A 15,951-nucleotide genomic window follows, 5' to 3' on the forward strand; every position below is an offset into this window, starting at 1 on the left:
AAGCAAGAGATAGAGAAAGAGAGAGAAAGAAGTAGAGAAGGAGATAGAAAGATGGATCGAGAGATATGGGGGAGGGGAGCAATGTAAGGAATAATACAAACATCTTACCTGTTCTCCCCATCTTACCTGTTCTCCTCATTTTACCTGTTCTCCTCTTCTTACATGTTCTCCCCATTTTACATGTTCTCCCCATCTTACCTGTTCTCCTCTTCTTACATGTTCTCCCCATTTTACCTGTTCTCCTCATTTTACCTGTTCTCCTCATCTTACCTGTTCTCCCCATCTTACCTGTTCTCCCCATCTTACCTGTTCTCCCCATCTTACCTGTTCTCCTCATCTTACCTGTTCTCCCCATCTTACCTGTTCTCCCCATCTTACCTGTTCTCCCCATCTTACCTGTTCTCCCCATCTTACCTGTTCTCCCCATCTTACCTGTTCTCCCCATCTTACCTGTTCTCCCCATCTTACATGTTTTCCCCATCTTACATGTTTTCCCCATCTTACATGTTTTCCCCATCTTACATGTTTTCCCCATCTTACATGTTTTCCCCATCTTACATGTTTTCCCCATCTTACCTGTTCTCCTCATCTTACCTGTTCTCCTCATCTTACATGTTCTCCTCATCTTAACTGTTCTTCTCATCGTACCTGTTCTCCCCATCTTACATGTTCTCTGCTTACCTGTTCTTTTCATCTTACATGTACTCCTCATCTTACCTGTCCTCATCTTACCTGTTCTTTCTATATTACAAATTATCCTCATCTTACAAGATGCTCCATATCTCAAATAGCTTTGGGTCTTAACAAATCTAAATCTGGTCCTTGAGACATTCCATAGAGTATGTCTAATTAAAAATTATACTAAACATCAAATTTAATGTACTTGGCAATCATCTTTCTTTTTTTTTTTTCGTAGATATGTTCCAGACTTTCATTGTCAAACAGTCATACGCCGACTTTCCAGAGACGTGAGTGAAATGACCAAACTGATCAAGCTACAATCCTGGTGTAGGTCGTGGCACGCCAAGAAAAAGACCAAAAGACTGAGGGAGGAAGAGTTCGTCTCCCTAGGGATGTCCTTTCCCAAGAGGATGGTCACGCTTATAAACCAAGAGGATCTGGTAGGGCCAACTCTGTCCTCTTAATGTCTGCGTACGTTCTTAGCTTTTGATAGAACACCTACAATCAGGATCTGTACCGGACCGGATGAATTAGTACATTAGTCTAATATAAAAAAAAGAATATGCGTCCACTTTTTGAGTCCCCTCAACTAAAAAAAGAACCACATTAAAAACAAGGAAAATAAAAAAAAATATTAAAAAAAAGCTTATTTTAAGCGTTGTTGTATCATTTTGTTTGGCTCAGTCATGTAATTAAATTTTTAATAGATCCAGACTAATACTATTAAATCTGTGCAATTAGAAATATTGTTACCATTTGATTTTGCTTGACGCAATTTCATGCTTTTAGCTCTCTCAATGCCTTATGATCCTATCCCTTGTCTTGACAAGTTGGGAAAGAGGGGGGTAGAATTAGGTATCTGTATGAAAGTTACCAAGGTCGCTTTTTTAAATGCATAAAAAAACTGTTCATTCAGTGCTCAAGCCTCAAGGGGACTGATTCTACTTATAGCCTACTACCACATCTTTCAAGTACAATTTTTTCCATTGTTCGAGATACCAAACAAACTAATTTATTACCTATAGTCAATTAACTTAGTCTGAATTCTGTTTGCTAAGCGATTAAAAGCAGCACGGAAACCTTCCCCAGATCTCCCCTCCTCCACCTGGTCCACAAAAGAAATTGGACCATAAACACAATAAGCTTGCTATAAACATGAACCACTATACAAAAGCAATTTAAATAAAACCTCCATTTATTTGCTCTTTCTCTAGGATGAGGAGTACAACGAGCAAGAGGCCAAACACGCCGAGAGGGAAGACGACATGATGAACAAGAAACAGTTTCAATATGAACAATTCCTGGAGACCAAAGGGCTGGACATGGCTTGGGAATTGAAGATGAATTTAACCCAGTGGCTCCTGGAGATGATGAGCCTCCAAGGAAGACTGCCGGACTACCCCGAAGACGAGGAAGGCGGATGCGACGCCATCTTCCAGGAGAAGACCGTTGAGGACTTGGAGGCGGAGATAGAGGCGATGTTCCGCCCCCGAAAAGCCAAGAAACAGTCGAAAGGGTCGAAGAAGCCAAAAAAGCCAGCGCCAGAGGATCCTGGCTGGAAGATGCCCCCGTCGTCAAACCTGATGTCCCTGATTGGTCTTCTGAACGAGTATGACAGCTACTGGTACTATAAGTTCGAGCGTGACAACCCGTTCCAGACGTTTGACATGGACCTGGTGATGGACGAGGTTCAATCCGAGGCTGGGAAAATTATCAGGCAGCAAGTTGGTTCATACGATATAGAATAGACTAATTAAATCAATTCTTTTAATGTGCACCATCTAACTGATGATTTAAAGAAATCAGTATACTGATTTAGTCAGAACTAAACAACTGATACTTTTAATTCTATAGACCGGTATTTCTCAACTTAAGTCTTTGATATTAGTCCACAAGTACAATTTTTAATTCATACATTTATAAAATGCCATTGGGATTGCTAGAAGTGTTTACAAGGGGCAGAGAGAATCTTATGTCACCGTCAGCCCACGATAAACATCGCACAAATATTCGTGGCTCTAATATGTCACTTGCCCAGGGCCTCACGTCGTGAGAAAGGTCGAATTTCTCTAGACTGTCCTACATTGTTCTGTTGACGACTTTTGCATGAGCAAAAAGATTTTTCATCCCATTATAGCGTCGTTCATTGTTGCCTGTGCTATGACCTGCGTTTTTATTTCGATGAATAGTGGCTTCTAGACACAAGTATAGTGGCTTCTAGACACAAGTATAGTGGCTTCTAGACACAAGTATAGGGGCTTCTAGACACAAGTACAGTGGCTTCTAGACACAAGTATAGTGGCTTCTAGACACAAGTATAGTGGCTTCTAGACACAAGTAGTATGCCTTTCTGCTGCTGAGCATGAAGGAAAACGCTTAAATATCGGCCCATCCCACAATTCTGTACCCTAATTCTTTCTTTCACTCCTCTTCCACAACTCTCTCTCTTACAATTCTCTTCTTCTCCACTTCTCTACTCTCTCTCTCTCTCTCACTTTTCTATTTCCAACCATTTCATCTTTCTCTCACTTTCTTGCTCTCTCTTTCTCTCTTACATGCACTTCTCTTCTCCTCCACTTTTCTCTCTTTCTCTCTCACTTCTCTGTCCCATTTCTCTCCTTCTTTCTCACACTTCTCCCCATCTCTATCTTAAACAGAATTATCTTTTCCCCCCACTTCTCACCTCTCTTTATTTCTACCTTCCACGTCTTTCTTTCTTTTTCTCACACTTCGCGTCTCTCTCGCTCTCTCTCTCTCTCTTAATTCCTATCTCCTTTTTACTCCCTTCTTTCCTACTCTCCTCTCTCTCTCTCTCTCTCTCTCACTTCTTCCTTCTCGTACTTCTCTCTTTTCTCTCTCTTACGTCTCTCCTACTCTCCTCATTGTTCTTACCATACAACCCCCGCCTCCCTTTCCCAATAAAAACCTCTCCATCGTAGCCTTTTGAAAAGAACTTCGTTGATATTTGTCTAGTCTCTAGTTAGCTACAGTAACCTGACAGTGATAATAAAGGTGAAACATTACAGAATAATGTGAGTGGCAGAGCATGCAACCTTTGATCTTTTACTTTTCTAGTTCAAATCTTAGTGAATGTTTTTTTTTTATAAGACTTTACAAATGTTCATATACTATTTTCATTTCTCCAGGTGGACAAACTAATGCGCTATGAACTGGAAAACATGAAACTTGCCTTGGAAAACACTGTTTATAAAAGTGCTCCAGACAAAATTCCGACTCAAAAGTTAAAGTAATCCCGAGTTTCTTTCCATTCTACAACATTACATAAATAAAGCCCTAGCACATACTCATGTATATGTTGCCTACCTATGTAGCTAATAATAAACTTACCTAACAAGTGGTAGGACCTTGGCGGTGTCCCAGTGGTGCGCCCTTCGTTCGCAAGTCACCGGATTTCACCATAGTTCTTACAAAGCTTATATCAACACACTTTGTCTGTCTGGTAAAATGTTTGTACAAGCTATTTCTCCAACACCCAATCTCGGATCAAGCTGAAATTTTGCACAAATATTTTTTTTTACCAATTGTTTTTGTTTAGCGCCATTTCATGCTCTTAGCTTTCTCACTACGCTACGACCCTATCACTTACCACCATCTTATTTTCCCAACTGGTCTAATTACATGATTCATCCAAACTAGATGATACAATTACACTTCCTATATATATATATATATATATATATATATATAAGTCTTCCTTTAGGATTCTTCCTTGCAGAAGAAAGGCAGCCTTTATGGATGGTGAACATGGTCGACCGCTTAAGACCCCGCGACTGAGTGGTCCGGAATTAATACGAATTACTATGAAAACTCTTAGCATAAAATTTTAGAGCCGCGGGGGTAGGCCACGCATATAACTATCGCCCACGATCCCGCGTCCTGCTATGGCGCGTCTCAGCGAGATTATTTCTTTCCTCCGAGTTCCTAATAGAACATATAGTTCGGCCAAATAGGATCTTTCTTGGCGCTACCTTTAAATAGCGAGTACAGACTGATGAATATTCATCTCAGCATCTTTTTAAAGGGCGAGGTGGCTTGGCTGCCGAACTTGAAGGTCATGGGTTCGAATCTCGGTGAAGAGCGGAATTTTGAATATAGGGATTTTATGGGCGCCCCGAGTCGACTTGACTCTAATGGGTATCTGACTTAAGTTGGGGAAAGGAAAGGTGGCTAGTTAGTCCACTAGCTAGTGATGATTAATTATTTTGTTTGAGTTCGAAATAAGGGGAATACATTCTATTTAATAAGAAATGTAGATACTTGTATGCATTTAACGTTTCGGCACGTTTTTTCTCCCACTTCCCATTCTCAGATCAAGTTGAAATTTTGTTTAATTATTGATAGTCGATAACAATACACGAATCAATCAAAAAATTAACAAATTAGTTAATCATTTAGGACTAAAGAATTAATTTTGTAACAAATGGCAGCAATTGGCGGTTCCTTCCCTTAGTTAAGCATTGTTTTTAGAAAGTATTTTTGTTTCTATTTCTTGTTATTTATCATGTTGGCGGGTTAAAATAACTAGACCAATATGGGAGATGAACTTCACAGCTGTTTCCAGATCACGCAGCTTTCCATACAGTAATTCTTCTATACGGCCGCTCGATAAGTTTCTTGGGGGTGGCAACCGATTGCTATGTTGAAAATACAACATTTTGAATGTTTTTTTTTTTGGTTGTGGTTTTAAATCAGCTTAACGGAAGCGTGCATAAAGTCTGAATTTTCTTTTCTCTAAAGGACCGCTACTGTGAAACTGGGCCCCACTGGGGAGAGGACTGTAGAAGAGCTGTACGGGGAGCTGGTGCTGATGGGGCTGGTCAAACCGGTCAACAGTGTTAAGATGAAAGACATCATCGGCGACCACAACTTTCAGCGAGCGGCTCAAAGGGAGTGCATCCCGACTATACCTGACATCAAGAATATTGTGACACTACTGCTTGGTCTCCCTTTGAGCTCCGAATTCGTCCACAAGGCGACGCCCATTTTAAAGTGAGTTATTCCTTCCCCCGCCCGTTTCTTATTAGTTTTATTTTTAGCAATGTTAGGAACTGATGAGATACAAATAAACAACATATTTAAAATATGTTTAAAACTTTAAAACAAAAAAAATTGCCTACAGTTTTTTTTTTAATTTTCATTTGTTTTCGTATTGTGCCTTTCGTCTTGCTGACGTCATCTTGTGTTTGTGACATCATTAGTCGTTCGCAGTAGCCATTTTATTTTTGACGGCTTTTTCTAAAATTCTCAATATAATGTCGATTCCTACATTTCACCATACATTCAAACTCTGCTTCGCATGGGCATACAATTGGACATTCAATGGCCTTGGTAATATATCAAAGGACATAGAAAGTCTTCATGCTGAAGTAGAATCCGTTTCATTTCTGAATTTGAACAGCCTTAGACAGCCATAGACAGCTGTTGAAATGTTTCAAGGTACAAATACACCTGGTTGGAGGAGGTCGCCTTGCCTACAGAAGAAGAAAAACTAGATGTGTGTGTTTATGGGGGAGGGAGAATAGAGAGCCATTTCCATTTTTCAATACGCTCTTTAGAATTTACCAAAGTACTTTATGGTACATGTTTATATCTAACATCCCCCATTTTTTTTTCAACACACATTTAAACTTTGAAAAAAAAAACACTTTCTAGTGAAGTCCTGCTCTAAGATATTGTGTTAAAATATTTAATGCCTCAACGAATACAGCAATCCACCCATAGCAGTGTGTTTTTTTTAGTTATATCTATACCATTCATTATAGTTACATATTCTAAGCATGTTTTTTTAAATAGTTATTTCGATGTTTTACATTACTCTAAGAGTTTAAGACTGTCCCTTTTCTTGAAGCACCATGCTATTTGCCGGGCCACCTGGGACTGGTAAGACGATGCTCCTGCACGCCATCTGCCGGGAGACCGGTTCTAACCTGATCGACCTCTCCCCTGCAACGCTGAATGGGAAATACATCGGTACAGAGGAACAGAACTATCTTAAGGCAGCCCTTCTGAAGGTGAGCATAAGAATTAGGTGCTTAGCACTAAGGCTATAACATGGGGTGGGCAAACTATGGTGCTTTCATAACGCGGCACGCGAAAAAAAAAATGAACGGGAAACTTCGAAAAGTAAATTCAAGAATTTGTTTTCTTCTCCCGGAGTCCGACTGCGATCTATAGGGTTGGTATACAGTCAGCGTAGGAGATGGAAACTCCTGATGAGAAACCTCGAGGTATCCGTTGAAAGCAGCCGTCTCAGACTATTGAGCCATTTTGATTGATATTTAGTCCAAAGCGTAGCATTTATCTGCTCCATCTAATTGTAACTTTACATATAGAGCCTAGTTAGCTCAGTTTGGATGTCTTGTGGTGTTGAATGTGACCGAATATGCTGATCCCAGTGGAGTCACGTGAAATGTTGCCATTTTCTTTTATCTTCGGATTCGAGGACAAACCTTAACATACATTCTTTGACACGATATTCCTCTAGTCTGCAGAGTTCAACTATATAAACAAACACTCTTAAAAGGAATTGCCTTAATTTTGAGAGACTTTGCCGTCCACATACAATGCTGGTAAAATGTGACATTTGCTTTGGTAATTTGGTTCGTCGCATTTCTTGCAGAGCTGAGGTCGATGTCTTTTTCGCTGGAACTTTGTCACTCTCTCTCCACACAGTGCTATCTGGGGCTTTGTCTTCCCAGTGGTCAACATCGATGTCCACTGCTTTGAGTTCCTGTTTTATTAGATCCACAAAATGGATATGGTGACGACCAGTAGTCTTGTGCCCATCGCGAGTTGTCCATGAAGGATGACTTTCGGCATAAGTTCATTGTCCATCCTGTGGACATGAACCAGCTAACGCCGGCTGTTTGTTTGAGGATGGTGAAGATCCTGGAGAGACACGTTCGAGCGAGAATCTCAGTATTAAACACTATTAATGCCCTGTGATTTTCAGAATCTTTCGGAGGCACAGCAGCTTCATTTTAGTGTGCCAGATCAAACAATAAATATGAACATTAAGCAAAATTAAGTAAGAAGGGAGTTAATCCATCCACCATTTTATGTTAGCATAAGGGAAGCAACTAGAGAAATACCACATAACACTCTTAAAAGTAAATAACACATTAATAATGGAATTGTTTTCACATTGTCACGTAAAACTTATAAGGCATATTGTATACAAAACACTTTTAAAAATTATCTAAGAAAAAAATAAATACCTAAACGGATTACCTTTAATGAATATTGAAGTTTGAATTACAAGTATATTACAGTATTTACATTCAAAGACAAACCACATGGTTTACACCTCTGTATCTATAAGCATCTCCCCATTCTCATAGTATACTTCCAGAGATCTAGACTTCAATTTGGGAGGCTACAGCTGTCTAAGGAGGGGGGGGGGGTTGTTTTCGTTTATGAGCGCAATAGGCAAAAAATTGAGAAGCACTGCTTTAATTGCTTATATAGAAAAGTGGAACATCTTTTCCAATGAGATAAAGAACTCTCACTAGAAGCCTACTTCAAACCAAGTAGACCTGCCTGGATGACTTATGGACTACCCAACTTGTCTAGAACTTATTGGCACAACAGGTTATATAGAACAAATGTGTCATTGTGTCAACTCAACAGTTCAGGAAGAGACTGGTTCAGAAACAGAAGTGGGCACGAGAAATAACTTTTTTTTTTTTAAAACAAAAAGTAGAATTATTTTGTGTGGCCACTAGTGGCCAGCACAATAATACATTCTTTCATATCAATAACAAGTGACTGGTGGGATCAAAACAAATATGGAAAAGCTCCAGACCCTTGTTAACGGATGCCTACACTGGATATTAGGAATTAGTTGGCGAGAAAAAAATAATAAATAACTTTTGTCAATTTGTGGGAAAGAACTAGACAAAAGCCCATATTCCAAGACATCACAAAGCGAAAGTGGAGATGGATAGGACACACCCTGCGAAAACTAGCTACCAATGTTGAAAGGCAGGCACTTGATTGGAATCCTCAAGGAAAAAGGAAACTGGGCAGACTCAAGTTAACCTGGAAGAGATCTGTCATCAGTGAAACTGAGGATACTGGAATGACAGGGAAGCAGATGAAAAAAGCAAGCTCAGAACCGAGTTCAATGGAGAGGTGCGGTAGCGGCCCTACGCTACCCTGGGAATGCACAGGATTAAGTCATGTCAGGTGGATCAAATACAAATCACACATTTTCACAAGGACTCAAACCCATAACTTCAGCCAGGCAGACATGGCACGGTACCTATCAGTAAAGTTTATATCGCTACTCTATAGATCCAGAATCTATCTAGAACTTTCTATGTCCTACTTACTTTGTCTCATCGATAGTGTTAAAAACTGTTTTTGTCTTCCTCTGGTCTCAGGTTGGCAAAGCCTTGGAGCCCACCGTCTTTTACGTGGATGAATGCGAGTTGGTGTTCCCTCTCAAGCCGGGACCCAAATCCGATGACAATCCAGCCAGGTGGGCGTCGTTCTTGCAAGGCTTGATGAAGAAATTGAAACAAGGGGACAGAATGGCTCTTATTGGATTGACCCACCTTCCTTTTTACTGTAAAACCAAATCCTTGCTTAATGTTTTCAAGGTCATTAGAATAGTTTCTATTTATAAAGAATTTCTTTTTATTTCAGAATTTAATTAAGGGTGCAATTTCGACCTATATTGCCATATAAGAAACAGAAGGTTAATATTTTTTCAAAGCTTACATCAACTCAGTCTGTCTGTCTGTCTTGTAAAAAGTTTGTACATGTTATTTCTCTTACACCCAATTTCAGATCAAGCTGAACTTTTGCACAATTATTTCTTTTACCTGAAAACACAAGGATCAATAAAAAAAATTAACTAATTAGTCAATGAACTATTGGTAATATTTTTTTATCTTGAACAAGGGAAAGAAATCGTACGTCACAGATGTTGTGGTATATGTTGAAATAGTCTCCTTGAGGAATCTTGGGACTTGAGTGAACATTTTGTATGCATTTAAAAGACGATCATGTAAACATTCACCAAGATACCCTCTTCTTCCCCTCCCCTTTTCACAACTGGTCCAGACTAGTGATAGGATTTATGACTTTATAACTTAAAACAAAAATCTCATTATAATATGGAGAATAATACAAAATCGTTGCCACCACGGAGTGAGAAATCTTTGTGCTTAACATTTATAAAGGAATCTATTGACTATTTCTTGGTATCTATAATGGTAACAAGGTGATAATTATTTGGGCGGCCGTTTGGTTTCTGCCGCACTGTGCTAGATGTACTTTGACTTTTTAAAAAATAAATTACTTGACGAAGTTCTAACAAAATAAATGGCAGCACTTGCGTGAGTGTCCAACTTAGTGGTCTATATAATAGCTTGTCTTTATATGTACATACATAATATGTCCCTGAATTCACTGTCTATTTATACACAACGTGTTTACTTAGTGTCTTGTTTTATATAGGTTTACATAATGTGACCCTGCAATGACTTTGTCTATCTTTACACAATATGACCCTGCAATGACTTTGTCTATCTTTACACAATATGACCCTGCCTTTACGTGATCCATCTGTTGACATAATATGACCCTGCCTTTACGTGATCCATCTGTTTACATAATATGACCCTGCAATGACTTTGTCTATCTTTACACAATATGACCCTGCCTTTACGTGATCCATCTGTTGACATAATATGACCCTGCCTTTACGTGATCCATCTGTTTACATAATATGACCCTGCCTTGACGTGATCCACCTGTTTACATAATATGACCCTGCCTTTACGTGATCCATCTGTTGACATAATATGACCCTGCCTTTACGTGATCCATCTGTTGACATAATATGATCCTGCCTTTACGTGATCCATCTGTTTATATAATATGACCCTGCCTTGATGTGATCCACCTGTTTACATAATATGACCCTGCCTTGATGTGATCCATCTGTTTACATAATATGACCCTGCCTTGATGTGATCCATCTGTTTACATAATATGACCCTGCCTTTACGTGATCCATCTGTTGACATAATATGACCCTGCCTTTACGTGATCCATCTGTTGACATAATATGACCCTGCCTTTACGTGATCCATCTGTTTACATAATATGACCCTGCCTTGATGTGATCCACCTGTTTACATAATATGACCCTGCCTTGATGTGATCCATATGTTTACTAATATGACCCTGCCTTGATGTGGTCCACCTGTTTACATAATGTGACCCTGCCTTGATGTAGTCCACCTGTTTACATAATATGACCCTGCCTTGATGTGATCCACCTGTTTACATAATATGACCCTGCCTTGATGTGATCCACCTGTTTACATAATATGACCCTGCCTTGATGTGATCCATATGTTTACTAATATGACCCTGCCTTGATGTGGTCCACCTGTTTACATAATGTGACCCTGCCTTGATGTAGTCCACCTGTTTACATAATATGACCCTGCCTTGATGTGATCCACCTGTTTACATAATATGACCCTGCCTTGATGTGATCCACCTGTTTACATAATATGACCCTGCCTTGATGTGATCCACCTGTTTACATAATATGACCCTGCCTTGATGTGATCCATCTGGTTACATAATATGACCTTGCCTTTACGTGATCCAACTGTTTACATAATATGACCCTGCCTTGACGTGATCCAACTGTTTACAGAATGTGATTTTCTTCCCCACGCCAGAGTACGGAAGTCGGACTGCCATGTGGAAGGCCCTCCTGGCCAAACTTCCTTTGTTGCGGACTAATCTGAACGTTTCAGTTCTGTCCAAGGTGAGCTACTAGACGGGACAACATGGAGACTTTGTGTGGGAAACTGCAGGGGCTTAACGAGCGATTCTCAGTCTAGAGGGGTAGTGGATATTATTTTCTTATAAATTCATCGGGATCTAGGTTTCTTTGAACTAAAATCTATTTTTTAAGTTCTAAAACCAGTGAGAACTTATCTTTAAATACCTAAAAGAGATTCCAATTTTTTGAACTGCCAAGAGACATTTTTTTCCTACGTATATCTCCATACTCTTCCAGCTGTCCTTGGCTCAACAGTCTTTGGTCAATCTGTCCTAGACAAATTAGTAGTTCCAGTTCTATGCATATATATGTTGCATGCTGGTCAACAAAATATAGAATGCTGGGTTCGTGTGTCTTGGAGCTACAATTATCAAGTTACATACATAACTAGTATACACTGACTTGAGTCCAACTTCGGTGGATATGCAATGTTTATTAAATGAGAATAATATACTGTAACTTCAAGCATTCAGTTACAAAGCACTTGGTTAAATGAGAAATGGCATGACATCCTTCATAGTAGTTACATAAACGTATTGAGCTTAATCCAAAATAAGTAGATCTACAGTTACATCTAAACCGTAGCAGTATCAAATATACTTAGTCCTCTAAAATAGGTGTACATACAGTTTCACTATTAAATCACGTCCGCATCACAGATGGTAACAAAGACGTCTGTACTACTCCAAGTATCTAATACAACTGCTACCGAAATATGTGTACTGTCTCAAGTACTAAAGACGACTGCTACTGACTTAAAGTGAATTTAGTCATTCTTACTTCCTCTTTCTATATCAGATGTTTCTCGTGGCTTTTCACCTTCTTGACCCGAGGGGAACAAATAACAGGCAATGTCAAGCGAGACTGTGACAACATAATAATATTGTTGCTTGAACAGTATATATTTCAATAAAAAAAAATGTCTGACTTTAACGTTTTCTCATGTTTCCACCAGCTGACCGAGGGCTACAGTTTCCGGGAGATCCAGTTCGTCATCGACAACGTCCTTCACGCTGACCGCCTGAGCAGGTGCAGGCCAATTACCAACGACGAGTTTATCCAGTGCCTGTCTATGATGTCCAGGCCCTCTTCGGAGACGACACAAGCTTGGCTGGACTGGTACGATCAGATCCCTATGGTGCAGGCATACAAAGCCTGGCAAGACGTGATGGACGAGATGGATAGGCTGCTGGAACAAGCCGCCAAATGATGTCAGTATAGCCGCTCACCGTACAGAATGACTAGAGTAACACCATTAGTAAAATAACTGCAACTTAGAGGCACCACATGATCTTTCTCCATTTATCTTTATCTTTTTGCCTTGACTAGAATCTCTTTCGTTAATTCTTTAGTCTTCCCATCGCTTTCTCTGCCCTCTTTCTTCTTTTTTCCTGGTACTGTTCCCTGAAGAAAGGTCTTTATGAGCCCTGAGGACCTTGTGATGTGATCATAAAGTTTTAGTTTGCGTTTTTTTTTGGCATTTTTTGGAATCTCGGGGGTCCAACTGACAAAAAAAAACAAACACAACGTAATAAACTATTCAGAAAACTATTCACATAAGAAAATTGAACATGAAGCTTGAAACTCAAAGACTGAACAGACTGGTATGGGGCTGTGTGTTTGGGGGGGGGGGGGCTTGAAATAAGCTTGTTTCCTATATTTATAATTTTTCAAATCGAACGTTCAAAACTATTCTCCTAACTGAAACGAGTTGTCTCCCTTTTATTAATTTACTCTACTGTATAGAAACTGAAAGCTAATAGAATGTAAACAGCTTCCTGTTTACAAATGTGGATGTTAGTCCACGTTATTCTAATAAAATGACGTTTGCAGCCACACGTATTGTGTCGTACATCCCCCCTTCCCCTCATATATTCCCCCTTCCAGTCATTTGACTTCATCCTTTTGAAACTAAATGCAGCAAACTCTTTGGTCGCCATCAAACTTTTTCTATGGAACTCCCCTCGCGTCATTAACACTTCGTGAGAGGAATCACCGTGGCCAATGTCTTTTTGGCTAGATGCTGTTGTGGTGTCTGTAAAAATTGTGGTTTCCAAAGGGGGAGGTCGCTAGCCTTACGCCTAAACCTTTTCTTATTTCCGAGCCTTGGGACAGTTTATCAAAGATTACCTCTTGCTACATCCTACCATTATAATAAGCCTGGTGGCCAACTAATTAAATGATTTGCTTCCAAAATGAGAGTCTCAAGTTCAAATCGCCGCAAATGTTCATACATGTATGATAGTGCCTCAACCCATTTACAAATGGACAAATGTTACTATCCTATTGGACATTATCTTTATAATGGGAAGCGTGGTCGAGAGGCCAAGTGCGCTTGAACTTGGCTTGGTTTGGCTACCTAGAAGGGGGCTCGAGGTTCGACACCCGACTCGGGCAGAGTTGGTGTTTACTGAGCGCCTAAAGGCAGCACTGAAAACCAACTCCTAGATACCCCCTCCCCCCCACCGGTCCACAAATGAGATTGGACCAAAAGCGCTCTGAGCATGCTATAAGCATGAAAGTAGCGCTATATAAAAGCTATAATAATAATACCCATATACCCGTACTCATATACCAGTATATTATTGAACTATATTTAGAACATGGTCACATTATATAAAGTCAACCCAGCATCATCAAAGTACCTGGCATGTGTTAGACACAGTCAATGCAGTTGGCCGATGTGTTGACACACCATTGACCTCGTTCATGAATCTTGTGGCCACAAAAAAAAAAACACCATGTAAACGCAACATCATCTTCCCCAGTGATGACCAAACTACAACCAGCGGGTCATATCCGACCGTTTAAGCGGTGCTATCGGATCCTTCCACAGTACTTTGGACGATTTGTGTGTGTGTGTGTGTGTGTGTGATGAAGCACGTGACTAGGGTAACAAAAACGTATACGATCCCCTTCACCCAAGTACAAAAAGGAAGAGTAGCACTGACCTAGAACGGTCGATCTGAAACGAAAACTTTGCTATTTAAAATGCAAACAAATATTCATAATGATTGAAATGTGTTTTCTTCCAACAGATTCGATCACTCTCTTCATAAATGACCAACTAGACGCGACCATTAACTGGACACCGACTGGACACTTCTCGCTTGACCAGCAAAAAGAAAAAATGCTGTAATATACTATTTCTTTTTTTTTAATTCACGATCACAAATTGAACGCGGGAACTCTTTGCCTTTTGTAGTAATGAGAAAATGAAATATGCTTTGACACAGTAACCATGGAATGAACTGTTGAACTGAGCACAATGTCAAAGACAAGTACAAATTGATAAGAACTCTCTTGTTTGGGTGAATTCTAAAGTTAGTACTTACTTCGAGAGCGATTAAAACAAGGTTATATCTCTAGTGGAGATTTGGAGCATATGTGAGAATTATTGCAGATTGTATAGGTACGTCTTGTTTTAAAGTCAGAATCAAATGAAATATTGTTTCCCCAAAATGTTTTCTTACTTAAGGCTTCCTCGTATAATTATTTTTAATATTATTACTTTTCTGACGTGTTATATATGGATTTATAAATTATAACCAATGTGTGCTACTCATATTATATGTCAACTGAATAAAAAAAGTATACAAAAATCCATTGCAGTCCACAAATCTAAGTAATGTTTTGGTACTCAGCCTATACACTAATTTGTATTTTTATTTTATTTTATTTATTACTTATTTTTTTAGATACAGTACACCCTTTATTTTCTGTATTCTTCTATTTTTAAATAAGATCTTGTATTCTGCTTTATATGTGATATAAAAATAAAATACATGTTCATATTTTCGCTGTGTGAGTCTTTCAAGTCAGACAAAAAAAATACACACTTTTGTTATTATTATACAAACAAAAATTATATTGTTGATTCTAAACACAACTAATTCTCTATACATTGTTTTTCTAAATATAAAATGTACGCCCTCCTAATCAGTGTTATTTTCTTATTATCTTAACTTATCTTTTTTACAATTCTAATGAGTAAAGATAAGTACCGTATGCATGGGCGTAGCCAGGGGGGGGGGGTTTGGGGTTCAAACCCCCCCCCCCCCCGAAATGAAATCCCCCCCCCCTTTTGGGGGGGGGGGGGTATCGGAATTTAGTGAATGATTTTTTGCTTTGATTTTGTTTATTTTAGGTGAGATTTTAATACTTAACCATCAATTGCCCCAGCACAACCAATGGGGTTTTGAGTTTAAAACCCCTTACCAGGGGGTTTTGAGTTTAAAACCCCCTACTAGGGGTTTTGAGTTTTAAACCCCCTACTTGGGGTTTTTGCAGTTAAACCCCCCTCTTCTATAAAACAAAACAAAACAAAAATGCAAACGAAAATCCCCTAATTCCAAGAGCACAGTTAAGGGAGATTTTGATTTTAAAACCCCCTCCAAAATTTACGATAAACCCCCTCTTCGATATAAAAAAAAAGT

The 15,951-nt window shown here is 39.2% G+C and overlaps 1 protein-coding gene across 2 annotated transcripts in view; it reads left to right on the top strand.

Moving 5' to 3' along the window:
• LOC106063483 (dynein regulatory complex protein 11-like) overlaps positions 1-15,454 on the top strand; it is a 33,754-nt gene extending 18,300 nt beyond the window's left edge. Inside the window, exons 7-15 of one of the 2 annotated variants that reach the window (XM_056012498.1) lie at positions 917-1,121; positions 1,896-2,405; positions 3,828-3,928; positions 5,440-5,691; positions 6,551-6,713; positions 9,087-9,305; positions 11,384-11,497; positions 12,471-12,726; positions 14,554-15,454. In XM_056012498.1, the coding sequence (XP_055868473.1) occupies positions 917-1,121; positions 1,896-2,405; positions 3,828-3,928; positions 5,440-5,691; positions 6,551-6,713; positions 9,087-9,305; positions 11,384-11,497; positions 12,471-12,725 (1,819 nt within the window). In that variant the 3' untranslated portion in view covers position 12,726; positions 14,554-15,454. Of the gene's footprint in view, positions 1-916; positions 1,122-1,895; positions 2,406-3,827; positions 3,929-5,439; positions 5,692-6,550; positions 6,714-9,086; positions 9,306-11,383; positions 11,498-12,470; positions 12,727-14,553 lie in introns of those variants that run through there. The other variant, XM_056012499.1, reaches the window with a different exon arrangement.
• Positions 15,455-15,951: the final 497 nt, after the last annotated feature.

This window comes from Biomphalaria glabrata, chromosome 15, assembly GCF_947242115.1.
Source record: "Biomphalaria glabrata chromosome 15, xgBioGlab47.1, whole genome shotgun sequence".
Lineage (NCBI taxonomy): Eukaryota > Metazoa > Mollusca > Gastropoda > Planorbidae > Biomphalaria > Biomphalaria glabrata.